Genomic DNA, 27,758 nt, shown 5'->3' on the forward strand with positions numbered 1-27,758 from the left:
TCCGACGCCCACGCCGGGCAGTGACTCAGCGGGACCCAGACCCTCTCTGCGCCCCCGGGGCCGGCAAGGGGCGGCTTGTGCCTCCTCCCCAGGCCCCTCCGCGTTAGCTGTGGCCCAACGCCACCGGCGTGAGCAGGGGGCCGCCCACGAGGGTCGTCGGCCAGGCCAGGGCCTCCTGGAGTTCCTGGAGTCCAGGACTGGTAAGGGGGTCGAGGGCCGCCCCCTCACACCTTGGCACTGCCAGGGGAAGGTGGTAGCCAGGCTCGACACGCCGCACGCTGCCCCAGCCCCACGGGGCCCGCCCGGGCTGGCTCCCGCCTGTCCTGACGCGGGGCCAGTACCTGCGAGGGCGCGGAACAGGCGCGCGGCCGGCAGCAGCAGGTAACACAGGCAGGACGCGATCATGGCCGGCCGGCCGCGCCTGCGCTCACCCGCTCACCTTCCCTCTTCGCTGCAGCCCGCTTGATCGCCCTCAGCTCCGCCCCGCCCCGCCCCGGGCTCGCCCCGCCTCCAGCTCCGCCCCCGGGGCGGCTCACGTGGTCCCGCGGAGCCTCAACAACAACTTTATTGGGAGCGTACCACCCGCGGGACGGAGGACTGGCTCCCACGGCAATGGGCGTGGCCTGGCTCCCAGAAGCCTTCGAAGCGCAGGAGTTTGAAATCAAGCGCCTTGTTGGAGGCTCCGTAGTACAATACAAAGGACACGGTTTTATTCCTACTTCTCTGTAATCTCTCCACCGTTCAGTTTCTCACCTGTAAAATGCAGGCCGGGCGTTCCCTAAAGCCTCACCCAGCCCTGGCGTCTATAATCTCATCCATCTCGGTCCAGAGAGAGGAGAGAGCAAGTTCTCCATTTTGCTGTTTTTCCTGTCTGTACCGTCTTCCTTAACTCAGATTCTAGGTTACAAATTGATCCTACAGCTTTGTCTTCTTCCTCGTCCTGTTCCAAATGGGCCCTCTTTTTACCTAATCTAGAAAAAAGGGGGTGTCCCAATGGTAAGGGAGGAAAAAAACCTCCACAAGGAAAGGGACCAAGTCTGGTTGGTTGGTTGGTTGGTTTTCATTAAGGTATTTCTCTAGTGCCTGCAACAGTGTCAGGACTAAATAAATGTTGACTGAGCAAAGCATATGTCCCTAAACGAAGGGCAGCTCTTCTAGCAATTCTGTGCTACCCGAAGGCCCCTTTGAGTCTCCCGTCCCCATCCCTCACCGGCAATCTCCGGCCCCAACCACTCTGAGGAAGGACGGACTACATATACTACCAGTTTGAGTACCCAGTGCCTGTGCTGTGTAATTTCCAATTTGTGGCTGGAGCCTCGGTTGTTCAGGGAAGCCCTCCGGGGAGTCACCAGATTCAGGACCAGCTGCATACATCATAACACTGAAAGGCTAAAAGGAGGAAGAAGGAAAGGGTCAGTCCTGCGGCCTTCCCGCTGTTTTCCCCTAGCTGCAGAGAAGCGTCTGCCTTCCTGCAACAACGCTCAGACCTTGGCCTCAGATGAAGCAGAGGCCCCAGGGAAACCTCTTGGAAACAAAGGCACAAGTGTTACCTAAGGATCCCCCAAAGTCAGGCCCACTCCTTTGATGTGGCTTAAATATACCTTCCTTGTATCTTCCTCCCATTTTGTCGGAATAGTTACCCAGAGGCCCAAGTTCCAAATCAGATCCTAAATGAAAGTATTTAGGTAGAGACTATTTTTATCATTTTGTGCAATTAGGGTTTCCTTATTCACTTGGGAAATGTCTTAAAAATTAAAATTCCTAGGCCCTACTCCTGGGGTTCTGATTTATCAGGTCTGGCGTGGGAAACCAACCGTGTGACTCTGGCGTACAGTTTGGGAACCTCTGCTGAAGGACCTGGCCTCAACTGAGCTATTCATTGCATATGGAGTACAATGTGTCGGGCTAACTGATGCCATGTTCTTTCAGAGGCCATTCCTGAGGCCAATTAAGTGAGGCTGCCCTCTTTTTGTTTCCTGATCCATAATCAGCTCTTTTGGAAAGTGTAGGATGGTGTGAGGATCACAAGCTTTGGAGTTAGACCACCCGAGTTCAGATCCTGGCTCTGCCACTTTCTACCCATGGAACTTCTCGGGTTACCTAACCTCTTGGAGCCTCAGTTACCTCACCACTCCCAGCCAAGGGTAAGTTCTCGGTGTTTACCATTACATTTTTTAAATTTAAGCCAAAAACAGCTCTAACTATGGATACTGTAGGGTCGGTCATCTTCTACAATCCTTGGCAGAAATAAGGGCCCTTCAAACTGTAACGTGGCATTGGTGAGCAAGCCATAACTGCAGATTCCAAAGAGACTTGGCCTGGAGAAGCACAGCCTCAGGCTTTCACAGTCAAAGGAAAATTACAAGTACAATCCGCACCATCTGCAGCCTCATGATGTCAGAAACAGTCTAAAAAGAGAGACCAGAGGAGCCCCTCAATTCACCCTGACTGCGATAGTAGAGAAAGCAATGATAAAACCTCTGTCTACCACCACTGAGTAGTGCCGAGGGTGCAGACCTATCTAATGGGGCAAGTGGGAAATTTGTAGTATTTTGAGGAATTTAAAATCACCCTCAAATTTAATATTGAGGCAAGATCCATCATGAGAGGCTAAAATTAGTGGGCAAAAGTTTAAGCAGAAATAGGATATTTGCATAGTCTTAAAGCATCTTCTCCAAAATATGGATTAATTTCAAAGGGGGAAATAGTAACTTTACATTAGAAAAACCTGACAGATACTACCTTGACCAAGCCATCAATGAAAAACATATTGATACTATGTATCCCCAATATGCACCAAGAAGGGCACATCATCTCTGGTACTCTTCCCTATAACCATGACAAAAAATCAGACAAACCCAGATAGAGAGACATTCTACAAGGTATCTGACCAGTACTCTTCAAAAGCACCAAGGCTGAGAAAGATGAGACTGAAGGAATGTAATAGATTAGAAGAGACTAATGGAGACGTGGTTAACTATACAATGTGGGATCCTGGATCGGATCCAGGAACGAAGTCCAGATATTAGTGGGAAAACTGGTAAAATACAAAGACGGTTTGTAGTTCAATTAATAGCATTCATTTTGATCATTTTTCTTTGGCTATGTAAGATGTTCTAAGGGGAAGCTGGGTGAAGAGTATGTAACAACTCGACTATTTTTGTAAATGTTCTGTAATCTAAAATTATTTCAAAATAAAAATAGTTTTTAAAAGATACCCTTTAATAACAGCAAAAACTTTTAAATAATATATAAAAAGTTGCAGACATTACATTTTATGACTTTTAAACACATATAAAAATTTTAAATTATGGGTCTTAAACATTTTTATTTCTCCAGGGTTGACTAATGCAGAAAAATTAAAATATCACTGTCCATTATTATAAAGGAAAGTTCTGATTAAATCACACTCCTATTCAAAAATCGTCAGTGGACCCTTGTTGCCTTTTAATTGCATTTGAATCTATCCCTGAAATTGCCTTGGTCTTTGCAGCCTCCCATTCCCTACCAGTACTTGCACGCCCAAACCCACCCCAGGCTCTGCTGCCTTCCTTTATTCTCATTCCCAGAAATGTCTTTCCCCCAGACTCTACTTGTCCAGAGTCCATGAATGCTCTCCAGTATAAAGAAATCTCTCCCTCCCTTGAACTCCCAGAGAAATCTCCCTCTTGACCCTTATCAATGTCCAGTACTGCCCTTAGACCCAGGCAAGCAGTGCCTGTGCCAAGTGGCTATTTGGAGCACCTTCCTCCAAGTTTTCTAATTCACCTGTTGTACCTGAGACCACATGGTCCTGACCAGGAGGAGCACCCAGAGTTGAGACCAAGACCTATATACTCTCTGATCCCTGTTTCTCTCCTTTAAGGACAATTTTCTTCACCTCTGCCTCAGTGTGTGGTTGACCAGATGATCTGAGGGTCTCCAGAACATGTGCTTGCCGAATTATGACAAAAGTCGATCACTCCCTCAGCCAGTTTGATATTTCTTTCAAGGAACCACACGATATTGGATTCACTAGAATGGTATTGCCACGCCGATTTAGGGTGACTCAAGTTGTTTACATGAACAGGAGCTCTGCCAAAAATATTTGCCTAGGACCCTCACATTGACAGGGCGGCCCTGCCAATTTCTATCTTGTTATCTGTAGCCAACCCAGAAAGATTCCTGTCTTGATCACATCTGCTTCCCCTCCCAACCACAGTGCCTGTCTTAGCGCCTTGTACGTAGTAGATACTCTATAAATATTTTTCCAAATGAATGCCTGAAGAAATGAGTAACATCTCAGATTTACATTTTTTTATCTAAGGTTCTATGGTTTCCCTACACAAATTCTTAGACCTTCATCATTCTTCTGAATGGCAAAGAGGGATTATCATGTCCCCAAGCCCTCTAGTCACTGACCTGACCGTTGATGTGCTGAGAGCTTATCAAGAAGGAACAAACATGCCTCCAGATTCTCTTGACAGTGAACTGCAAGTGAACTTCACCTCCAAGACATGTGAAAACAGCCAAGCGTGGGAATGACGGTTGAGTGGTTTCAAGTTAGGCAGCCCAGTAGTTTGGATTGAACAATGGCTTGGCTGCAACAAATTGTAGTGCTAGAACATATGTTTGCTGTGCTTTGCTTTTGATCTTCTGCTTCGAGGTTGAAGCTACTCTCCCAAGGGGGGAAAGAAAAAAGGAAGGAGAACTGGATAGAAGAAAACGGACTTCACCCATCACTGAAATGTTTCATACCTGAAGCACAACCACCTTGAGAGAAGAACATGGTGGCGGCTCTTCACAGTCACCTGATTAAGGGACTTGGGTTTGGTTCTGAATCAGAGGGAAATACAGCACCACTGAGAGGCACCCCCCACAGCCCCTGCGTAATCCCAGCCAAGCCTTAGCTTGGCCACAGCGGACATATGAAAAAAGATGACTGTCAGAGCCACCAAAAGGGTGGCCAGCTTGCTGTTGCCAGGTCCGCTCACATGGATCACAATGTCTGCATGAGGTCATGGAATGTTGCAGATGAAATGAAAGTGGCTCCGTTGTCATAAAGTTGCAGGCGGGTAGGCATCCTTTTGACAGAGCTCTTAGGAATTGAGCTGTACCGCTCCCCCTGATGATTCCGGGAAGTAACTACCTCTCCCAGACTTGGGATCAGGTCCATACACGTCCAATTCCCACCAAAGCCCACTCTCCCCGGGGCTTGCTGGGATAGAAGGATAATTACACCCCCTCTCCAACCCCAAGATTTCTCTATGTGAGGGCAGAGTGCACAGAATTTGAGACAGAGGTGAATGGACAGGTGTGCTTCTTAGGGAAGCTGTGGAAAGGTGGCAAGAAGCTGGCAGCAGCTCCTGAGAGGGCCCTGGCACCATGGACAATGACGAACCTCTTGAGTCTGAGACAACAGGTGAAAAGACATCCCACCTCTCACCACTCAGGCCCTTCCAGGCCATCTCAGTATAACACACAGTGGTCCCACGGACCCAGAACCCTCCAGACTTGGGACGACATGATACGTTGACTTGGCTGCAGGACTTGCCAGACAGGGAGCGAGAGAGTTGAATGCATGCTGTGCTGGAACTGGCCCCTACCAGTTCTAGCTGACTTTAAGCTTCATTTTTTGATCTGGTCGATGTCCTGTTGACAATTTGAAATGTTCCCGTGTTGGGAATGTTTACACCACTGGAATTGACTATCACTACACATTGGGATTTTTTTTTTCTGGAGAGCCAGTTAAACATTTACCAGCATTCCACTGGTTGGATGGAATTCTGAAATTGTTTGTCTAGTGAAGAAATTAAGACTCAGAAGGCCATCATTTCTTGATAGCTCAAGTTGCTGGATAAGCCGCTGCATGTCTTCTGTCAGGCCCCTGGCTATTTCCACCCTGTATCACACAGACCTTGTCTTACAGTCTGGAAAATAAACACTGGGGCTTGGGTCTGTGGACAAGGACTAAGAAAGGCACAGACCAGTGTGGTCTCATTAGGAACTCCCATCTTAGAACCTAGGTGGTCAAAACTCGGGACCCCTGCCACAAATGCTCAGCCCACCCATAGAATAGGTTGGCTGAGTTCTGTCAGTCCCCTGGCAGTGCAACCTGGCTTTACCAAACCACTGCTTCCTGCTGATATAGGAGGATGAGCTCTAGACATTGGTGTGTGGCTTTCAGGAGCCCACGGCTGGTCCCAGATCAGTGGCCCAGTGGCAGAGAAACCACACCTAACACGTGAGGGAAGCTCAGGACACATGTATTTAATCAGAGCAATGAATTTCAACCCCAAGGAGATTTTGCAAGCCCTTCCTTCTTCAGGGTCATAAAATAGATGTTGGCTTAAAAGGAGGAGAAGCTAGGTCAAATTCTTAGCAATCCATTTCTCCCTCTTGATTCCTGGGACTGCCCCTGTTCCAGTTTATTGTATATTTGAATGAGCCACCTGCCTGCCTTCTCCAGCATCGATTGTGCCTGCCAGTGAGGGAGCCCAGGCATTGACACACATCCTTTCTTCAAGAGAGTAAAGCAACTCTGAACCCACCCAAGCCAGTAAGAAAGAAAAGAGGGAGCAAGAAACCAATGTCCAAGGCAGGCCCCAAACCAGAAGTAGGGCAGCAAGTCTCCAGAGAACACAAGGGAGGGTAGCACAAGACCCCACAGACGACTGACCCAGGAGGCAGCAGTGTCGGGGAGGGAGGGCTTGCGGAATGGAGTTCCCTGGCATCCTGAGCCATGTGAAGCTGGGGGACAAAGGCTGCTGCCAGGACCTGGGACACAGAGAAGGGGAACGGGGGTGGAGAGAAGCCTGTGGTGGGTCCACCTGAAAGGCTGGCAGATTTCATTTCCAGAAACAAGGAGACGTGTTTTCCTTCCAGAGGAGAATGAAGCCCAGCCAGCACCACAGAGCAGTGAAGAAATGTTCTACTGTGAGGCCGAACCACCCCCGCCTGTCAATAAAGAGAAACCGGCCAGGGAGAGTTCAGAAACAGACCTCGAGATCGAAGGTGAGAGTGGGCGTTCAGACAGTGAGGGGGCGGCTCTCCCCCTTCCTCAGTAACTGGCAACATCTGGTTTCCCCAGTTGGCCATGGCTCTGCCCGGTGGGTTGTTTTGCAGGAGGGAGGTGGTAGAAACGCCTGTGCACAATTTTGTGCCACATCCTCCTCAAGGCTGGAGGCAGTGGCTGCTGGTGGCAGTGGCAGCAGCTGCCCATGCTTGTGACCTGGCTCATGAGCGGAGCTGTCACATCAGCTTGTTGAAAGCTGAACCTGTAAATGAACAGGGATTTCAGGCATTCCACGTGTTTCCACATGCGGCATCTTGCGTCACCTTTGCCATAGTCCCAGGAGGTAGGCGCTATTACCTGCCATAACAGAGGTGGGAACTGAGGCTTGAAGAGATTGTATGAGTTGCCCAAGACCACCAAGAGCTTACCAGTGATTGGTGATCCCAAGTTTGCCTTGCCCTGCTGATTTCCCTCCGGTATTCCATGTTCCAGGGGCCCCCGGAGTGTTTGTGGCCCATCCTGCATCCCGGAGACTGTCCTCTACCCCCATAAGAGTTCTTGTTCCACTACTTGAGAGCCCCATGACAAATCCAAGTGCATGGGTATGGGGGGTGCAGGAGTGGGGCTGTCTGAGCTGCAGCAAAGACTCTATCTAGTACTGCAAACAACACTTCCACCCTCCTCTCCCTTCCAGTTTCCCCAAGGAGGGAGGTGCCACAGAGAACACATGTGAAGCAAGGCGAGAACTACGCTGGCCCCACCTGATGGGCCTGAGTCTACCTTAGTGACCCTCCCTGTCCTGTGTTCTGACGGCTGGGTGGGGGCAGTGAGCAGAGCCTGTAGAGACACAGGGGAGGCTGTTCTGCTAAATTCAACTGTCGAGTGCCTTTATACACTCAGTTCGTAACCCCCCCGCTGCGGTCGACATACTTCACCCTGTACACAGACCTCCCTGCCGCCCCCCTGGGCATCTTCTTGCTCTTCTTCCAACTTCTTTTCCACTTCAAGTCTGTTGCTAATGTTGTTTTCAACAGTGACTTTTACCTGGTTGGAAGAGGTGGCGGGTAGTAACCCTGAATGTTTTTTCTCCAGGACGCCTGCTTCTATTCATTCCCCTCCGTATCCCCTCCTTATCCCACCAGCCCGTGGGCCCCAGAAAAGTGGCTGGGTTGTGTGTTAAATTGAGAGCAAAACACAAAAGAGGGAGAGAAAGGAGCAGAAGTTGCTCACCCACCTCATGCTACTTCTCCTACACAACCGTGGTTCTCACTCACAGGTGATTGTGCACCCCAGGGGCCATTTGGCAAACTGGGGTGGGGGCTGCTACTGGCATCTCATGGGCAGAGGCCAGGCTAAATCCCCTGCATGGTACTTGACAGCCCCTCAGAACAGAGAATTGTCCAACCCCAAATGTCGATCAGTAGTGCCGAGCTTGAGAGACCCTGCTCTACAACCACCGCAGAAGGAAGGCCGGTTTGTAGCTGTGCTGGCAAAGTCGACTTCCTTGTCAAGCTGTTGTCCTATCACTGACAGAGCTCCCATTGTCCATCTCAGAAATGTTTGGGGTGGCTTGGCCAAAGGCCCTGGGACTCAAAGGAAAACAGATGCAGGCTTGGACCCCAGCTGGCCTTGGGAAAGCTTGCCATCGACGGGCCTTGCCTAATGAAGACAAAGCTTCGGGGGGCATCTGGAATCCAGGCAGGCCCGCGGCCCACTGCCCACGAGCCAGGCTGGTCTACAGCCTGCAAAACAAAGGCTCCAAGAGGCTGGAATGGAGAAGCAAAGGCCCTAATTCTGTTGCTGGCTTTAGCGCCAATCAGCTGTGTGTGATTTGGGGCTTGATTTGTCATTGATAGAGATGACAGTCCTTGGAGAAAAAATGACATGCAAGTCTTAGAAAGAAGAAAGCCCACCTATGTGGAAGTTCCTTTGTTTCTGGGTGATTTGGGGGCCTCTCCAGCGTGCACCGATTCGCCACCTTGAGAAGCCCACTCTCCCCTTCTTCGTGCTTCTCTAAATCTTTAGTAATGCTTTAGTTACGGCTCACACTTTAACAGTCGTAGCTAAATTAAAACTGAAATGGAGACGCCCTCAACCATCACAGAACACCAGCTCTTTGTCTGTTTGGCTTTTCATAGCTGCCCCAAGGTGAGCAGGAGACCTAGGCCTTCACGCATCCTTGGTGATCGGTCACTGGATGTAGCCAACCCAGGAAGGTGGGGGAGGGGGGAATCCTTCTCTTAGGAAACCTTGAAGCCTAAACCCAGGGCCTTGCCTCTTCCCCAAAGGAAGATGTCCATTGGAGGCTTTCTGGACTTGGGGTCTCCCACCCCACTGCTGGCTCACTTTCCAATTGGAGTTGCCTTCTAAGCCCATAGGGACAGATCCTCAGAAGTGAACAGAGCCTGGGGTTAGAAGAGAGATAAAGCAAAGGCAGAAGGGAAACCCCACTCCATCCCCTTGCATCTTTTTCTGCAGATGCTGAGAAATTGTTCACCACCGGACAAAGGGAGCTGTACACAGAGGCCTGCAAACTGGTGGGCGTGGTGCCGGTCTCCTACTTCCTCCGGAACATGGAAGAGGCCTTCCTGAACCTCAACCACCATGGTCTGGGCCCCAACGGTACCAAGGCTATTGCTATAGCCCTGGTGGTGAGCATGCCAGTGGAGGCACATGAAGCCTAGCAGGGAGGGGGGTTTGACAGGGTGGTGGGCCCAGGAGTCAGAGAGACCCCCATAGGACCCTATATCTCATCCTCTATGCCCATCCTACCATAGGGTTCTGCTTGACTGCCAATTTCCCCAACAGGCGTGGACTCCCCATTAGGTCCTGGGAAGGAGGCTGTTAGAGACCTGGGCCTTGGAGGTGTATGCTCTTTTCTTTTTGGGAAACAAAGGCACCGCCCGTGGGCCCCAGAAAAGTGGCTGGGCTGTGTGTTCAATTGAGAGCAAAACACAAAATGTCAGCCTGGGTCACAGTTCCAACGCTCACTTTTGCTATAAATGGGTTCACTACTGAGCCATTCCTTTCAATGTCTACCTTTTGCAAAGTTATAATTCTTAAGGATCACACTATAGAGTGGATCATGTTTTCCCATAGGAATAATGTTCTCTCTTGGCTTGGCATGGGTGAACAAGGACTTGACCTTGAATTCATCGTAACTTTATATAATTCTAATTGATTATATACAGAACTGATTCCCATCCCAGGAAAATAGAAAATCTAACAATTTTATATCAGAACTACATTTTTTGTTCACTTAGAATAGTAAAGAGAAAGTTCAATTAAAAAAATAAAAAACACTCGCTCATTTTTGGAACAGCATTTGCAATTAGCTCATGCCCATTAAGAAGTTACATAAAATTTGAGATTGCACTGCTTTCTGGGGAGGGGGAGGAAAGGAAGGAAAGAGCAGAGAAAGAACAAAGCCATCTTGAAATTTATTGAGCATTGAAAGACTGATTAATGAAGTATTAGGAATGCACCATTACCTCCTGAGTTTCATGGAATAAAAAGGATGACAATGAAATCCTCTCAGGACGTGGGCCATGTGCTTCTTAGTGACAGCAGTTCCTGTTTGGGGGCAATTTTTTCTTCCTTGATTCTCTGTATCACTCATTTGACAATTAATTACTGTGACATTCTGGTGGACTCAGTTTTATTTATCTTTTGTACTGTTTAATTTTCCACGTGCTGTGTTTACCTGTCATAGAGGAAAAATACCCTGATAGGAGGGATCATATTTCACGCATCTTCACTTCTATTCCTCAACTGCCTGTCTCCATGCCCTTGCACTTGGTGCAGTGCAGGCCCCTGCAGAGCCGCGATGTTCTCTGGTCATCTTGTTTCCCCAGCAGTCAGCACAGAGGGCAACCAGTACGTACTCGCCCGTGTGAGATGCATGTGGATGGGCTCCATGATTGGCTGCCTCATGCACCACACACTGTGCTTGGTCCCCAGGGTGACTCAGGAAGTGGTCATTCGACCCATTTCTGGACACCGCTAAGCGACACCTAGACTTGAGACCACCTGCATTATCTCCCTTGACTTTGAGCACCGTGGAAGTTTGCCCACCCCAGACAGCTGAGACCAGAAGACAATCCGTGAAGGCCCTGGGCAGACCGACCCCATTGCAGTAACTCACGCTATTGCATTCTCCCTTTTTCTGACGCTCAGGCTCTTACTGCTTGCTACTGCTCTCACTGCTTGGTGTGCTTTGAAAATGCTCACATCCAAAGATGTGTCTGTTCTCCGTGCCTTTCTGCACTGGGAACAAGGCGGGGAAGGGAAGAACACAAGTTCTGGTCAGCGCTAACCCCAGACCCTCAGGCTTCAAAGCCAGCTGTTTTCTCCCTGTGGGAACGCAGTCTAGCTGGGCTCTAGATATTTAAGGTTTAAGTGCAGCTCCTTCCAAACAACCGGAGGCAACGTCCTAACTAAAAGAGAGTACCTGACATGCCTGAAGCCTAAACTAGAAGAAAGGCTTCTGATGGAAGCGGGTGCAGCAAATGCTTTATGTCTAAAGCCTTATGCTTAAATACTCTTATTAAATGTGTCAAGTTCTCCTTAATCTTGGAGTAAGTCATGGGCCTCTCTCCTCAACACTAAATAATTAAAATATGTTCTGCTCACGCTTGTACCTCTTACCTTTCAGGGCTTTGTTTGAATATCCCTCTCCTAAGTCCCCCCGCGGAGCCCCTTTTGGGGGAGGTGCCCAGAATACGCATATTGCCCTAGAAAATATGCATCTAAAATATAAATACAGGGTGGGCAAAAGTAGGTTCACAGTCGTAGTACTCTCCAAATAAATAATGTAATAGTTAAAAAATAATAATAATGCAAGAAGAAACTCTGTGTTTCGTACTCACAGCTGAAACCCAGTTTTGCCCACCCTGTATCGTCCTAGCCGTCAGTGGGATGGCTCAGCTCCTGTTCCTCATTCTCCTGTTCCTATCTACTCCTCCAAAATTGCTAGCCTGCATCTCCATACCCCTTGACATGGCTGGGATAATCAGGAGAGGACACAGGTTCTGGGCAAGGTCAAGGAACTGACTAGGTCACCAACCACCTCTGTCCTTCCCTGTGCCCCACCCCCACCCCCACTTTGTGGCTGCAGTCCAACACGACTGTGATCACCCTGGAGCTGGAAGACAATTGTATCATGGAGGAGGGCGTCCTGAGCCTGGTGGAGATGCTACAAGAGAACTACTACCTCCAGGAGCTGGTACTGTGCCCTCCCTGCTGGCTCCCGCCACCGCACCCAGGGTCTCAGAGCCCGCTGGAGATGAGCCAGAGGCCATGGCCCAGGCCCAGGCCAACCTCCAGGCTTCCTGCCATGAGTCTGGGGACCCCTCTCCCCTAGAACTGACTTCTCAGAGGCTGGCGAGGGGTACCATGTTTCCCATGACTGCAGGAAACCCTAAGAAACCACTTCTGTTTGGACCTCATAAGCCCCGAAATAGATTAACTTACTTCTGTGAAGTTGCCTTAAAGTAAAATTTTAAAAATAAACACGTGAAATAATTATATGAAATACCATGTGCCTGGAGATAGATGATGGTGATGCTCATGTGATACGAATGTACCGAAGACCACCGAGCTGTACATTTGAAATGGTTATGCTGGTGAATGTTGTACTGTGTCTGCTTTACCACAGTAAAAGAGTAGGATAATAATGGCTGGTTTATATGAAGTCCCTCCCACTAGCCTTCGCATCACAGCGATTCCGTTCTCGAATCAGTGAATGGAATTTGCAGGTGATGATTTACTCTGAAGTCACTTTTCCATTGTTTTATGCCAAACTCTTCAAATATAGCTGACTTAGGTTTCAAAAAAGTTATAGTGGGCTGATCTAAAGTACCAGAGCTAAACTGGGGAAGTGGGACATCCTTGAAGCTAACTTCAGAGGAAACTAGGAACAGTCCGAGGGCCTCACAGTGAGCCACTGGAAAAGCAGTGTTCCTATCTCCCTTCCAGACCACACTAACCCTTCCCATCCCTTCGCCTGAAGACCCTCCCCCCGCCCCCGCCCCACATTGAGACCCTGCTGCCTTAGTGTAGGTCTCAAGTCATTTGTTAATGAAGTCCCTTTGTTGGGATTTGTACACACATAACTATTTTTCTTGCCCTTTAGAATATTTCCAACAATGCTCTTGGTTTGGAGGGAGCCAGAATCATCTCACAGTTTCTCCAGAGAAATTCCTCTTCGCTCCTGACACTTCAGCTCTCAGGTGAGCCTATGGAATAGGAGGGAGAGGACGCTGGGAATGAAAAGGAGAAAAGGAGAAGGTGAAGAGCAGAAAGAATCAAAGTTGAACTGAGCCAGATCTGGCCCTTCTGATGTTAGAGACCAGAACACTGCACCTGCACCCTGCTGAGCCCTTCCAGTCATGCTTGCCCCTGCTCCACCACCATGCTGGCCTCCTGGATTTCCTGGATGATCCACTCTTGATTCACGCTGCAGCATTCCTTCCTCCGCTTTAAAGTCTCTTCCCCCAGATATCTCTTCGTGACTCAGAGACTCTCCATTCATGCCTCAGCTCAGATGTCATCTCTGTCCTGTTTTCCTGCTTGGTTTTCCTTAATGGCATTTATTTCTACCTGACCCCCTGTTGTATACCTATTTTTAGTTAGCTTATTATCTGTCTTACAGAAAACAAAAAGTCAATTGAGAATTCTAGTACCCACAGACCTGCCCTCTCTCAGGTTTCTGGTTTCAGTTTATACTACCTGCAGGGCCCTGGGATCCCAAAGACAAGAAATTAACATATGAAGTGATCTGTTGCTGGTAATACCCAGAAGCATGCAACAGAAACAAACGTAACACCTCGTTCCCCTCAACCCACACTCCATGCCGCTTGGGATGCCCACAGAGAAAGCTATCCTAAGGATGCGCTCACAGTCCAACATTGCAAAACGAGAAAGAAAACCCCATGAGAGTTACAGATTCAAGCGACAGCATCGAGCTCTCGAGGACCTCAAAAAACACAGTGATCAGATGCACACTTGACACGGAGCAACCATGTAACTTATCTCCAAACAGCACAGGAGCACTTTCAATTAAGGGAAACTGCAAGCAAACAGATTTCTTGCACTCAACTATAAACTATGTTTAATAGATTGAGAAAACACAAATAAAAACATAACTTTTTCAAAAAGATCTTTCCAAATAACACTTACAGAAATGGAAAATATATAACCATTGAAATTAGAGACTCGATGGATAAATTCAACAGCATATTAGATCTAATGAAGAAAATGAGTGACCTGGAAGACAGGTAAAAGGATGTGTTATCTAATTCTGCGGTATAGGAGATAAAGAGAGAATATAAAAGATAAAAGAACGCGAAAGAATGAATAGACTCGACATAGCTAAGAAGAGTTCCGGAAAGAGAAGTGAACAAGTGAGCAACAGTATTTGAACAAATTACAGCTGATGTGTTTCCTAAATTAGCGAATTCTAAAATTACCTAATTTTATACATTGACTAGCTTCTTATGTCATTTTATTGCACTGGTACCAGATACAACCAAAGAAGTATTTGTATTTCGGTGGATATATTCACTCATTCATGCATGCATCCATTCATTCAGTAAGCATTTATTGAGCACCTGTTATGTGCCAAGCCCCGTTTATGCTAGAGATACAAAGGTCTTTCAAGGTTCAAAGGAGAATTTTGGCAATAGGTCGCTGTGTCACGGATTTCCCAGAAACCTTTTAGACTCCTCGGCAGGGCCGGGGCTGGGGTAAGATAAGGGAAGCATGCGCCTCAGCTGCACAATTTCAGGGGCACCAAAAAGCTCAGTAACTAAATGAAATATATCTCGATGCAATATTTTTAAAGTCAAAATTGATACAAAAATACTCTGCAAGGAATAAAATATCAATAAAATATCAACACTTTAAAAACACGACCCGAAAGAGACAGATCGGGGCGGTGTGAGTGAGGCTGAGCTGGGCAAGGCCAGGGTCAGATCCTGCCCTTCTTTAAAATTTGAAAATGTTGTTCATCATAAATGTTTTTGCACTGGTTTTTATTTGTTAAATGTTAGGATATTATTCATTGAGAGTACTGAGCTTTTCGGCGCCCCCTAGATTTTTGCACACACAGGCGAGCGCAGCACTTGTCCCCTTCTGGTCTGCCTCTGCTGCTTAGACTACGATGGCATTTTTATGACGTCACAGACTTTAGGCACTAGGCCCAAGGTTATTGATGCTGCCAATAATGCCCAGGGTACCAACTGCTGGAACTTCCTGGACAGCCACTGCAGAGCAAGAAGGGAATGTTAAAGGGGATGGTAAATAGTTGCCCTTTTTCCTCCTGTTTTCTTCTATGTCCATATTTTTGCTTTCAGTACTTGCCACCTTTTCTTCATATGATTGTTCCAAAGGGAAGGGACAGGCAGAGCTAGGCTATGGGAGAGCGAGGGAGCCCTAGCCTGGACAGAATTCCTAACACCCTCCTTCATTACAGGAAATAACTTCAGGGACGAATCGGCAGAGCTGCTGTGCCTGGCCTTGTCGGTAAGAAGCAGGGCGTGGGTACAGCCTGGCCATGTGAGAGATGTCCCTGGAGATCTAGGTGACCTGGGGGGGGACTGCTGGCTAGAGGAAAGTGAGGCCACTTGCATGGGTTTGGGAGCTGGTGAGTGTTGGGACTCTACTAATCCCAGTCAAAGCCACAGCAAGTGGCAGAGCTGTTTGGATAGCAATAAAGTCTCCCACGTGTCAGCAACAGTAACCAGAAAATGGGCAAGAAATTGTCTGCAGGGTAAGAACCCTAGTTGCCATAACTTTGGGTGTATGGGAGCCCTCCATCACACTGACCTGGGATGCGTGAGGTCACGTAGAAGACCCTCGTCACCTCTCTCCCCGCTGGTTTTTTTTCAGGCCAATTACCGAATTCGGGAAATGGACCTCAGTCACAACCAATTCTCTGATAATGGAGGGGAGCTGCTGGGAAACATGCTGGGTGAGTGGCCATGGAGGGAGGGGCCAGCCAAGGAGAGGAACTTGGCAAACTATCACTTGTCGGGGCTGCATCTCCTGTTTTTATTGTTATTGAGTGTTCTAATTATGAAAGTGATGTGAAATACATTTTAAATGTGGCGAGTAAAACTTAAATGATCAGGAGAACGTGTAGAGGGAAACAATCTGCTGACTTCGGGGAGGCTGATGGTTATTATGTAGACACGGTGAGTATAAACTACAACAAAACGATTTGCGTATCTGACAACAATGGGTTTAAAACTGGGGGTAATAAAAGACATTGTGCAGCAGTGTTAAAAGACAGCAACAGTCGGGGGCAGATATTTGCCACATTTGTATAATATAAAAAACTAGTGTTCAGAATGTTGATAAAAGACCCTCCAGATCAATTAGACAATGACAAACACTCAAAAAAAACCCCCAAACCCAAACCTTCACAATGGCCAAGGCATATGGACAGTGAAAAAAAAAAAAAGCCAAATGCACAATCTCATCAGTAATTAGAAAAATGCCATTACTAAAACAACAGAAAGATTCCCCCTTGTCATCCACCAAAACTGTAAAATTTTCAAGTCAGAGAACATACAGCACAGTAAACATAGGGGAGAAATACGAACATTCAGCAGCTGCTAGGTAAAGGCACTTTGGAGAGCAATTTGACGGTATTTAGTAAAATTGAAAATGTATGTTTTCAAGGATGCAGCAATTCACCTCTACAGATCTCAGCATCTTGCACGCGCTCTCTCTCTCTCTCTCTCTCTCTCTCTCTCACACACACACACACACACACACACACACATACACAGATGTCTAAAGAGGTTCATTGAAATCTTGTCACAAACGAAGAAAAATAGAAAAAACCTAAATGTTCATGCCTGGGGGAACAAGTAGACAAAGGGAGGACACTCGGTGGTGGGGAGGGGGTGCTAATTTAGGTGGGGTGGTGAGAGAAAGCCCCCCAGGGGAGGCGGCTTTCTGTTGAAACCTGACTGGGACTGGAGACACAGCCGTGCTAGGGTCCGGGAGCTCAGCACCTCGGGCAGAAAGTGTGGAGGTGGGCAGGTTGGAGGAACTGGGCAGGGAGGTGAGGGCAGTGTGGCGGCGGGGGGGGGGGGGGGGGGGGGGGGAGGGGGCAGAGTGCACAGGGGAGGAGAGTGGGAGGAGAGGCGGCTGGGCTGGCCTGCAGCCGCTGGTGTCAGTCTCTGCGGCCTTGGACATGGAGTTGTTCACACGTGGTCAGGTGTCACTGAAGGCCGTGAGGGTGGGAAATGACGTGGTTTGATCTGTAGTTTTAGGACTTCTGCCTGAAGAATGCGAGCGAGGAGAACAAACACGGAAGGAGGGAGGCCGACTAGGAGGTTCCAGTGGTCGTCTAGGCGAGACGAGACAATAGCTCGGGCTAAGGGAGCAGGTGGTAATGGGGCCGAGTGGATGGGTTCAGAGTGTATTTTGGAAGTAGTCACACCTCGGTACTCATCAGCTTCAGAACTCGTCAACCCCGGTACTTGTCACGATTTGACGAGAAAAAAGACGTGTCAGCACTTGGCGCTGGCTCGGGACTTGTCGTGCTCGCTAGGACTCGTAAGAGTCCTGACGCTGCCCCACGAGAGAAAACGCTGGGGCACGCGTTGCCTCCTCAGTACTCACTGGTTTTGACACTGGTCACCAGCTCGGGGACACATTAGGGACAGTCCCGAGGCACCCCTGGAAAGCCAAAAGGACTTGTTGATGTGAAGAGTGAGGAAGGAAAAGCAGAAGAGAGAGATGGACTCACGGTCATCCTGTGTCAGACCTGGTTGGACGGTGGCGTTGTTTACTTAGGGAAGACTCGGGGGGTCACAGGTCTGGAGGAGCAGGAGTTAGGAGCCACGAGTCCCTTCTGGGCCGTGCCGTGTGTGTGATGCCCGTCCAACATGCGTGGGCGCGTGGGGAAGGCGGTATGCCGTACGGTCTGGAGCACGGTCAGTCCTGCACTGACACGTGTGGGAACCAGAGGCTGCGGGGGTGTTTCCAGCCTCGGCGCATGGGGAGGACATCTAGGCGGAGTGGGGAGAGCAGAGCAGGCGGCCAGCGAGCTGACTCCGGCCGCTCCCACGTTTTTAGGTGTCGCACAGGGAAGGAGGAGCTTGAGAAAGCATGCTCGGTGGAACAGGAGGGGCCACGTGATGGAGCCCGGGGAGGTGCTCCGCTGGGCCAGCGCTGTGTGGGTGACGTGAGTGAGTATGGAAACATGGCTGGAGTGGGCTGAGTGGGCTGCGCTGGGAGCGGGAGGCAGAGAAGGGGCAGCGGCTCCATTTGCAACTCCAGGTGCTCGGATGGGGCCAGGCTGGAACAGAAGGATGAGGTGACAGGGAGGACAGGAGAGGCTTTAAGGATGGAAAATGCTGGGAGAGGAAAAGAAGGAACTGATGGTGCTGAAGGAGGAGGAGATACTTGCAGGAGCAAAGTCTCTGAAAAGACTGGAAGCGATGGCGTCCAGGATAAAGATGGCAGGGTCGCCTCAGAGAGTGGTAGGGGCCTTTCATCCACTGAAGGAGGGAGGAGGCCCGGAGTCTGTGCCGGCATGGCCGTTGGTAGAGGCGGGCAGGAGGAACTCTCCCTTCCCACTGATGCCTGAAGAGTGAGGCCAGATGTCCAGCTGAGAGCGGGCCCAGGCCCGCAGGTGTGAGGAGAGGGGAGCAGGTACAAAGTCGCATGTAGGAGGGGAGGAACAATATGTAGAAGAATCGTGGGCAGTCTGGGAAATCGTGGGCAGTCTCCACTGGGAAACTTACTTTCAAACATTTCAAACCTCTTAATTTTTAAAACAGAATCAAAGGGAGACAACATTCTGTTTTAGGTGCTAATCATCACACTGTATACACAACTTCTAAAATTATTACTAAAGTTACCAAATAGCAAGTGATTACCACGTGACCATCACCATGCTCAGCCTTGCACACCAGTCCTCACAACAACGCTTGCACAGGTTAACACCTCCATGTCACCAGTGAGAGAACAGAAGTCAGGGACGGGTGAGCAACCTACGGTCACACGGCGAGAGTGTGGCAAGAACAGAATCACAGTGTAAATTTTGTGGCCATTTAAGAAACACCGATGTGCAAGGTATAACGAAGTGAGGGAATTGGCAGCAAAGAGGAAATAAGGGTAAAAAGAAGATGACAGAGAGAGAAAGGGAGGAAGTTTGCTCTCGAAATAGTACAAGGTGTCGTGTGCTTTACTGAAAGTACACCCTGGTGGCCGACACAGAGCACAACCCACTGTCCACTTAAAAACAAAATGCAAAAACAACAACAAAACAGAACAGGGCATCTTCCTGGGCCTGAGGCCCGAAGTCAATTCCTGCCATTCAGCAAAGCTTCAGCAGTGGTGTAGCGTCTACTTCCGTGGTGTCCTCAGCACATCCGCCCTCCCCAGATAAAAGTAACAGCGATCTGTTTCAATAGGATGTTTTGCCAACCCTATGCAGCATGTAAACAAAAGCATTTCTAAGTTTTAAAAAAAGTGCAATGTCTATGCTGACCTGGCTTCTAGACAAGCCTGTGCCTCACTACTGCCAGTGGATGGTGTCCCTAAAGCTCTCCCGGACAGAAATTCTGGAGCCACCACTGCTCCCGTAGGTCTCCGTGGAAACAGCATCAGGTGACGCCATGTGCTATGCCCATCACAACCTCCCTATGTAAATACAACCCCTGTTTCCAGGCCACCTCCATCTACTTTAATGGTTGCAGAACATTCCGCCCGATGGATATTTATGACATACCTTACCCGACCCCTGTGAGTCACAGGCCTTACTTTTCTGAGTGATGCCATAGCGAATGTCTACAAGCATGTAGCTCGTCGCATGTCCTGTCTCCTCAGGAAGAGTCTCAGAGGTGATAGTGCTGTGTGATAGGGTTGCACACATTTTAACAGGGAAGTATCTGTGACCAGATGGTATTTGCCAAATAAATAATATTAACTCGATCACCACCTCCAGTATATGAGTGTGGTTATTTTACTTCATCGTTACTAGCATCGGAAATCATCTTATGATTTTGTATTTAAATGAGTAACTGAAAAGCGTTACCTCAGTGTTTTACTCTTCACGAGCATTGAGCAGTCCTTATCCCCAGTGGCGTGGGTTCTGCCAGCCCTGAGAGTGGGTTTTCTGGGGTGCAGGGGAGGCTGCGTTGACCCCGCGTCTCCTCCAGCCCTCAATGTAGGCCTCGTGTCACTGGATCTGAGCTGGAATCACTTCTGCACACGGGCGGCAGTGGCCTTGTGCAACGGTCTCCGGGTAAGGCGCTCCCCGGAAGCCATGTGTTGGGCCCCGGGGTGGGGCTGCGGGGAGAGGTCCCGCCCTGCCCTCTCAAACCTCCTCCTCGTGGTCACCACGGATGGGGGTGTACTGAGCTCTCACTGAGCGCTCTTCACACAGTTGGTCTCGCTCTCGCGGTGCCTGGATGCATGTTATTCTTTGGTGTAAACCCTATCTAGGAAAATTTACCCTGCTAGGTCCTACGTGGCATCTTTGGGGGTACTTCAAGACAGAAATTTCAGTATGGGGTAAGGAAGGATTAGACCCCAAAAGGAATGGGTCTCAAGAATACTCGAGCCTCTGAGCCCAGCTGAGAGGGATCCGGAAAGATCTGGGAGATCCCTCTCCCAGGGACCACCAAGCTCCCAGCCTGGACGCCAGCAGGGGGGAGAATGCACCCTTGATGCTGGTGCTCTTCTCCCCTCACCCTGGAGGCTAACGTGACCCTGAGGACACTGGACCTCTCCATGAATGGCTTTGGGAACGAGGGGGCTGCGGCCCTCGGGGAGGTCCTCAGATTCAACAGCTCCCTGGCCTACCTGGATGTCAGCAGCAATAACATCAGCAATGAAGGGGTCTCTAAGATCAGCAGGGGGCTGGAGATCAATGAGAGCCTCAAAGTTCTGAAGGTAAAGTGTGTACGTAGCTAGGAACGAGCTGTTTATTGTGTGTGCACCTGTGTGCGTCCATGCATGTGCATTGTGTGTGTGTGTGTGTGTGTGTCGGGTTGGCGCTAAAGAAAATCACTGGGAAAATCCCCCTTGTGCTCTGCACATACACGTAGTCTAGGCTGCCTTGTCCTGTAAACCCAACGCCACCCTCTGCTCTCACCGGTGCTCGGTGCTCGCTCAGCACCCAAGGGCAGTGACCTTCTCATTTCTGCCTGTTCCTCTGTCTGCACTTAACCCAGCTGCTGGCACGTGGCAAGCCCCCAGTAAATGTTCATTGGATAGATGGATGGAGGGGCAGTGAGATGGACGTGGGTGGATGGATGGGTGTGTGGGTGGATGAACAGTAAGGTGGACAGGCAGATGGATGATTGGACAGACAGACAGGCAGGCAAGGAGCCAGGTGCTTACTGAGATGTCTGGGTGGGAGACAGAGATTGTCATTTGGTGGAGAGAAATGGAAGCCATGCTCCGAGCCAGCCTCTCTGGTCCCCATCTCCACCTCCCCCTGCCTGGCCCCCTCTTCCCACAGCTGTTCCTGAACCCAATGAGCATAGACGGGGCTATCGTCCTCATCCTGTCCATCAAGAGGAACCCCAGATCCAAGATGGAAAAGCTTGACATTTCTGTAAGTAGCCCAACGGTAGCTGCCAGCGCAGTTGCCATGGCCACACTCAGAGGCCCTCATGCAAATGCTCCAGGAAAAGGTCACTCCTTTCCGAGTACAACTCTGCCCCTCTGGGGGCCCTTTCGATAGGAGTGGCCCTGCAGTCAGTAACAGCAAAGTGTGGAATCATCGACCAGGTCCTGGGAACCCGGGACCTGAGCGCAGAGAGGGGGAAACGCATGAAGAAGGCAGGAGAACCCCAGGACAGAGTCGTTTATGTCACCTTTGTCGATGGGTGGCCCTGAGCCCCAGAATGGTTCCAGAATCACAGGGCTTTTAGAATCGGAGTAGGAAAACATGGATGAACTTGTGTTTTCATTTCATAAGCTAGCCTACTCAGAGCAGTGTTTGAGGGTAAAAAAAAAAAAAAATCCCTTGATGGATGAAAAAAGCCTGAGGAAGTGACTTCATGCTGCCAGGTACTCTTGCCTGAGTCATCCTGGAGGGCATAGCTGATAATAACTACACCCTATGCTTGTCTATCCTTTCACACTCTTTTACTCCCCAAAGAGGTTTTGTATCTGCCAGCTCATTTGGTCCCCACTCTGGGAGGCAGGTCCCATAGCTGCTGTAGCCGCGTACCACGAACTGCGTGGGTTAAACATGGGGATTTATTGTCTTACATTTCTGGAAGCTGGAAGTCCAAGATGCAGGTGTGGGCAGGGTTGGTTCCTCCTGAGGCTTATGAGGGAGAATCTGTTCCCTGCCTCTCTCCTAACGTCTGGCGGTTGTTGGCAATCGCTGGCCTTCCTCGGCTACTAGATGCCTCAAGCCCAGTCTCTGCCTCCATGCCCACCTGGCGTTCTCCCTGTGTGCCTGTCTGTCTTTACATCCAAATGTCCCCTTTTTATAAGGACACCAGTCATATCAGAGTAGACCCCCCCGAAAGACCTCGTCTTAACTCAAAGACCCTGTTTCCAAATAAGGTCACTTTCACAGGTACTGGGGGTTAGCACTTCAGCGTCTTTTTGGGTGGGAACACAGTTCAACCCATAACAAGAACTTTTCCTCATTTTCCCATTTTCCATATAATGAAGCTGAAACAGGGTTAGGTCACTTAGTTGCCCAGGACCACACAGTAAGTGAGAACCACAGCAAGGAGCAAACCCAGGGCGTCTGCCTCCCACTCTAGAGTTCTAAAAAGGCGCAGTGGTACATTTTTAAATGCCACACAAATGTGATGTTTTGCTAAGATGTTAATGCCTTGCAATGATATCAGTGGTGGTATTTTGAATATTTAAACCCAAGCCCCTTTGGAATTGAAGCCTAAGAAAATTTTCGACGTAATGTTTGCCACAGATTATCAAACATTATAAACACCTATTTTCTTTCCACTGTGTCCCCCTCACCACTTCCTCCCTGCCCCAGGCCCCTGGTGCTCATGGGTCTTTGTTCTCCTCGGAGGCCTCTCTCCACCCTCATCCTACAGCTCTCCCCTTGCACCCCACAATGCCCCCTTCGCTCTCTCCCCGCCCCGCCTCTGAGTCTGAGCCACGGGTCCAGGTTTTGGGGATATTTGGTTTTCCCTCCCACAGAGCTGGTTGGGAGGTATGGACCCAGGCACCGCCTTGGTGTGTCTGAGGGAGTTAGAGACGGTGCTGCTCAGGCCCCCAGTGGCATACACACCCGTGCGCTGGGGTCGCATTGCCACTTAACCACCTACCAGAACAAGTGGGTCGGAATTAGCCTTTTGTCAATTATGCTGCCATAACTCTAAAAGGTGTTGGAATTCCTTCATTGTAGGTGCTTCTAGAACTTTCTCTAGAATATCTACAAAGGAGAGGGCTAAGTCTTCAGCCCTTAAGCATGGGTTCCATTCTTTGAAAGACAAGAGATTCTCAGAATCACATCTGAGGAATGAAGGAGGTCGATCAAAGCCGTGGGGGTCAGGTTTGATCAAACACTATTTCGTGAAACGTGTTTTCCCCTGTGGTCTATGACCCAGCGCCGAGGGCACCGCCACGCAGGCGCTCCCAGCGCGTTTTGAGCCATGCCCATGGTAGGAGAGAGGGGTTCTCTTCCAGGGCCCCTGCTCTGAAGTCCAGCACTGGTGTGAAATGGACATGTCCAACGGGGCTGGTCTGCCACCCTGTCCCTGCGTCTCATCTGTCAAACACAGACACACTAGCCATCAGGAAGTGGTGCAGAGGTGACAGTATGTGACGAGCCCCCAGCACTCAACTCGAACATCTGATCGACCAGCTGGGAAACCCGCAGGTTAAACCACAAGCTCTGAGACATGGGCGCCGTCCCAGTCTGGGAGAAGCAGGACAAACTGGACAAGGCGAAACCCTCCGGCTTTGGCTTGGGTGGGGCAGTGCCTGGGCCGGGTGATGGCACAGTGCCGGTGCCCCCACCGTGATGGGCCCCCTCTCCCCCACCTCAGAACGTGATGGTGTCCGAGCAGTTTGTGAAAACGCTAGACGGGGTGTATGCCATGCACCCCCAGCTGGACGTGACCTACAAGGCAGTCCAAGGCCTCTCTGTCAAGAATACCCTCTTCCTGTGTACAAACCCCATGAAACTGATCCAGGTGAGCCCCTGCTTTTCTCTCAGAGCCCTGGGGGACCCCTGGAGAAAGCTGTCCTTTGGTTCCAATCAGCGACCCAGAGTTTCCCCTCCCGCAAAGTGCACACCCCTCTCTTACAAGGAACGGCTCAGACATGGAGTATCCCCCAAGGATTTCGGACCCCTCACAGAAAGGAGCAGCTGAGAACGGGCTGCAGTGGGAGGGGCTGGGAACAGGATGGTTTCTGCCAGCCAGGTTCTTCCCCTTGCGCTTGTAGGACCACAGGCAAATCACCGAGGCTTCCTGTGCCTCAACCGCTTCACCTGTAAGATGGGCTGCTGGGAAGATTAAATTCTGGAATATGCATGAATTGATTAGAACAATGCCTGGCATATAACAAGCACCCAGTAAATGTGGGCTCTTTCCCATAGCTGGTAAGGATGCCAAGTAAAACACCCCTGTGGTCAGGACAGGACAGCTCTTTAGTGGCTTCAGTAAAAGAGGGACCCTCAGCCTAATGTGGCTCAGTTGGTTGGGTATCATCACACAAGGCAAAAGGTCACTGGTTCGATTCCTAGTCAGGGCACATGCCTGGGTTGGGGATTTAGTTCCCAGTTGGGGTGTGTGCAAGAGGCAAACAATCGATGTTTTGTCCCTCTCTTTCTCCCTCCCTTCCCCCCTCTTTAAAAATAAATAAATAACCCTGGTTGGTGTGGCTCAGTGGATTGAGTGCCAGCCTGTAAACCAAAGGGTCACTGGTTTGATTCCCAGTCAGGGCACATGCCTGGGTTGTGGGCCAAGTCCCGGGTAGGGGGCGCTCAAGAGGCAACCACACATTGATGTTTCTCTCCCTCTCTTTCTCCCTCCCTTCCCCTCTCTCTAAAAAATAAATAAATAAAATTTTTTAAAGGTATTACCTCTGGATGGTGGGATTGCATTTATGGACTACTTTTCATTTTCTTCTTTCTACCAATCTAAAATTACCTTACAGTGTGAGTGGGTAATATTTTTGAAATGAAGACAGTGACATATTTTCAAAATACTCTGACACATACATCCCCATAAGTGTGTGGAATGAGTTCAAAGAATTCCGAGAGCCGGTCCTGCCCACCGCACAACGTGCTTGCGTTTGGTCTTCCGGACTCTGAGTGAAGGACAGCCCAACCCCCGTCCACGGTGCACCATCCACGTAGTCTTAGCAGAGGCAATGCCAAAACTAAACAACACACGTGAGCACCATCACAGCCCCACTCCCTCTGTGCACCTTCACAGCATCAGTCTGTAAAGGACTCTTGGTCCTAAGTGACTCGAACATCCAGCACACCCTAGCTCCTGGGTCCGCCCTGTCACGCTCCCCCTCAGCCTGCTACGTCTGGGTCCCGGCCGCCCTGTGATGGGAGGGGAGAGGAGGGAGAGTTGTTGCAGATGTTATAAGGTCAAGCGTTTGCTCCTGGTGTCTCCTGCTTCTCTCAGAGCTATGCAGACCAGCACAAAATCACGATCTTGGACTTCTTCAAGAGCTTGACCCCTACAGGGATGATGAAGATGCCAATGGGCGAGTTCTGGAAAGCCATGATACAGGTGTGCTGATCTCTAGCAGCTGTGGGCACTGTGTGTGTGTGTGTGCACGCGGGTGTGTGGTGGGGTGGGGGTGCCCGGAGAGCAGGTAGGCTGAGACCTCCATTAACCTGGCATGTTCCATTCACCTCTTCAGCAGAACAAGGTCCCCCTAAACCGGTTCCATCTCAGGGAGCTGATAAAGCGGCTGGATGACAAGAAAGGCATGGTGGACTTCAGGTCAGCACAGGCCCAGTGGCCGACCCCTACCCAGCTTCTGTCCCCAGCGCACCCTCATTCTCTACAAGGCACCTTGGCTAGGTTGGCCCGAGCTCTTGGGGCCACCCTGTCTGCATTTTATGCCCCCTGCACAGCAGGCTGCCTTTGCCCCATCCCTGGGCTGGCCCCACTGTTTACCCTCTTGTTCATCTTCCCTTGGCTCATTTAGCCAAGCTTCAGTCTCCACCACATGCTGCTGGATGTGGACCAGCCTCTGGGGACGCAGTGCTCACAGCAGATAGGAAGTGACCGAAAGGAGCGCGAGGTTACACCCTGGCGTGGTGAAAGGAGTTTGGGAGTGTATACAAGGTACTACGGTAGCCCAAAGAGGAGGTGTCACTCACGCAGGGGTGTCACACAAAGACAAGAGGGCAGAGGGATGCCAAGTACCAAGTCCTGAGTGTGAGCCGGGCATGGCGCATGTGGAACCACAGGTCATTCGAGTCTGCTGTAGCTTAGGGAATGACGTAGGTTGTGACTTAGGCTGCAGTCCTTGAAGCAGATGGGAAAGGACTATGATAACAATAATTACAATGATAACTAACACCTGTGAGTTCTTACCATGTGCCAAGGACTCCACCAGTCACCAAACAGGCACAGGTGCTGAATTCTCACAGCACCCACTGGTGGTGCTGGTACCCGCCCTGTGCTATAAATGATGAACTCGAGCTTCAGAGAAGGAAATCACGGGAGCAAAGTGCTCACAGCCAGAAAGGACAGCAGTGGCTATTGAACCTAGGTCTGTGTGGTTCCAGAACCTGCTCCACCATGCTAGACCTCCTCGCTGAGGCCACAGGACCCCACTGGGTCTGCGCATGGGGACCCCCACGCTTCATGTCTGGCAGTGTCCTTAAGGAGCTCCACCCCTCTGCAGAGGAGGCCCCCCTCTGGCCCTGCCCCGCAAGACTTCCCCAATACCTCTGTCCTGTGCCACCATCAGCATCGCCCACCGGGAGGAGCCCCGGCACAGACAGGAAGGGCAGTCTGGCCCACCTGCAAACCCTGCTCTCAGGAAGGGCGTGGCCAATCGCAGGGCTCTGGGTCCCTGTGTCTTTAGAATGGGGTGATAACCACAGCCCCCAAGAGGGTTTTGGAAGGACTGAGTGGCGACAATGCATGTCAGGAGCTGTCATTCAGCAAGGGGCCCCTCAAGGATGGCTCAGGCCTGTACACCACCCCCGACCTGCCCCTCCACCCTGAACCTCTCCCCCTGCCCTCCCGGAAGGGAGCCTCTCGTTCCTTGGGAGGCTGGTGGAAAGCGCTGGGGGCAGAGGTCAGGAGACCAGGCTCCAGGCCCAGCAAACCCTCCAGCTTTGTAGACAAGGTCACATGGCCGTCAAGAGGTGGTACCGGGGTCGGGGCCCCTGAGTCTGGAGAACTGAGTAGGGGGCTCTTGCGGGCACATCAAACTGCCCCTGAGGTCACACCCTGCGGCTCCATTAGTTCCGACTGAAGGTCAGAGTTGCAATTTCCCCTGTTTCGTGGGTTTTTTATTTTCACTTACTGCTACAAATGACGCCTGCTTATAAAAAATCAGAATCCACAGAAGCAGAGTAGGAAGGAAATGAAGGTCCCCCTTTTCGCACCCCCTCCCCAGTTCGCTTGGCTTCCCAGAGTGCCCTCATGGATTATTTTAGGGGCATATTGCCCTAGCGTTTCCCACACCCTTGCAACCAAGTATGAGTGTGAGTGAGTGAGTGAGTGAGTGTGCGATATAATCGTTAAGAACACGGGCCCTGGGGCCAAACCACCTGAGTTCCATCCCGGCTCCACTCCTGCGGAAACTTAGCTAGTTA

The 27,758-nt window shown here is 50.2% G+C and overlaps 2 protein-coding genes across 4 annotated transcripts in view; one reads left to right on the top strand and one right to left on the bottom strand.

Annotated features, from left to right (window-relative positions):
* ANGEL1 (angel homolog 1) overlaps nucleotides 1-27,758 on the bottom strand; it is a 50,378-nt gene that overhangs the window by 17,852 nt on the left and 4,768 nt on the right. For 2 of the 3 annotated variants that reach the window (XM_053928564.2, XM_053928563.1), the window contains one exon: nucleotides 1,275-1,389. In XM_053928564.2, coding sequence (XP_053784539.1) covers nucleotides 1,275-1,377 — 103 coding nt within the window. In that variant the 5' untranslated portion in view covers nucleotides 1,378-1,389. Of the gene's footprint in view, nucleotides 1-341; nucleotides 497-1,274; nucleotides 1,390-27,758 lie in introns of those variants that run through there. The other variant, XM_053928565.1, reaches the window with a different exon arrangement.
* LRRC74A (leucine rich repeat containing 74A) lies at nucleotides 5,365-27,029 on the top strand. The gene is made up of 14 exons (XM_053928127.1): nucleotides 5,365-5,401; nucleotides 6,865-6,993; nucleotides 9,473-9,645; nucleotides 12,111-12,218; nucleotides 13,128-13,224; nucleotides 15,468-15,517; nucleotides 15,884-15,965; nucleotides 20,176-20,261; nucleotides 20,717-20,911; nucleotides 21,483-21,578; nucleotides 24,004-24,150; nucleotides 25,600-25,707; nucleotides 25,841-25,923; nucleotides 26,837-27,029. The coding sequence occupies exons 1-14, from the start codon at nucleotides 5,365-5,367 to the stop codon at nucleotides 27,027-27,029; spliced, it is 1,584 nt and encodes a 527-aa protein (XP_053784102.1).

The sequence above is a fragment of the Desmodus rotundus genome, chromosome 7 (genome assembly GCF_022682495.2).
Source record: "Desmodus rotundus isolate HL8 chromosome 7, HLdesRot8A.1, whole genome shotgun sequence".
In the NCBI taxonomy this organism is placed as follows: Eukaryota; Metazoa; Chordata; class Mammalia; order Chiroptera; family Phyllostomidae; genus Desmodus; species Desmodus rotundus.

What these genes read in the sequence shown, in the direction of transcription:
- LRRC74A (XM_053928127.1), top strand. Translation starts at nt 5,365, where the DNA reads ATGGACAATGACGAACCTCTTGAGTCTGAGACAACAG. An exon ending in CCTGACACTTCAGCTCTCAG is followed by an intron (nt 13,225 to 15,467) that starts GTGAGCCTATGG and finishes CCTTCATTACAG; the next exon opens with GAAATAACTTCAGGGACGAA. An exon ending in TGGAAAAGCTTGACATTTCT is followed by an intron (nt 21,579 to 24,003) that starts GTAAGTAGCCCA and finishes CCCCCACCTCAG; the next exon opens with AACGTGATGGTGTCCGAGCA.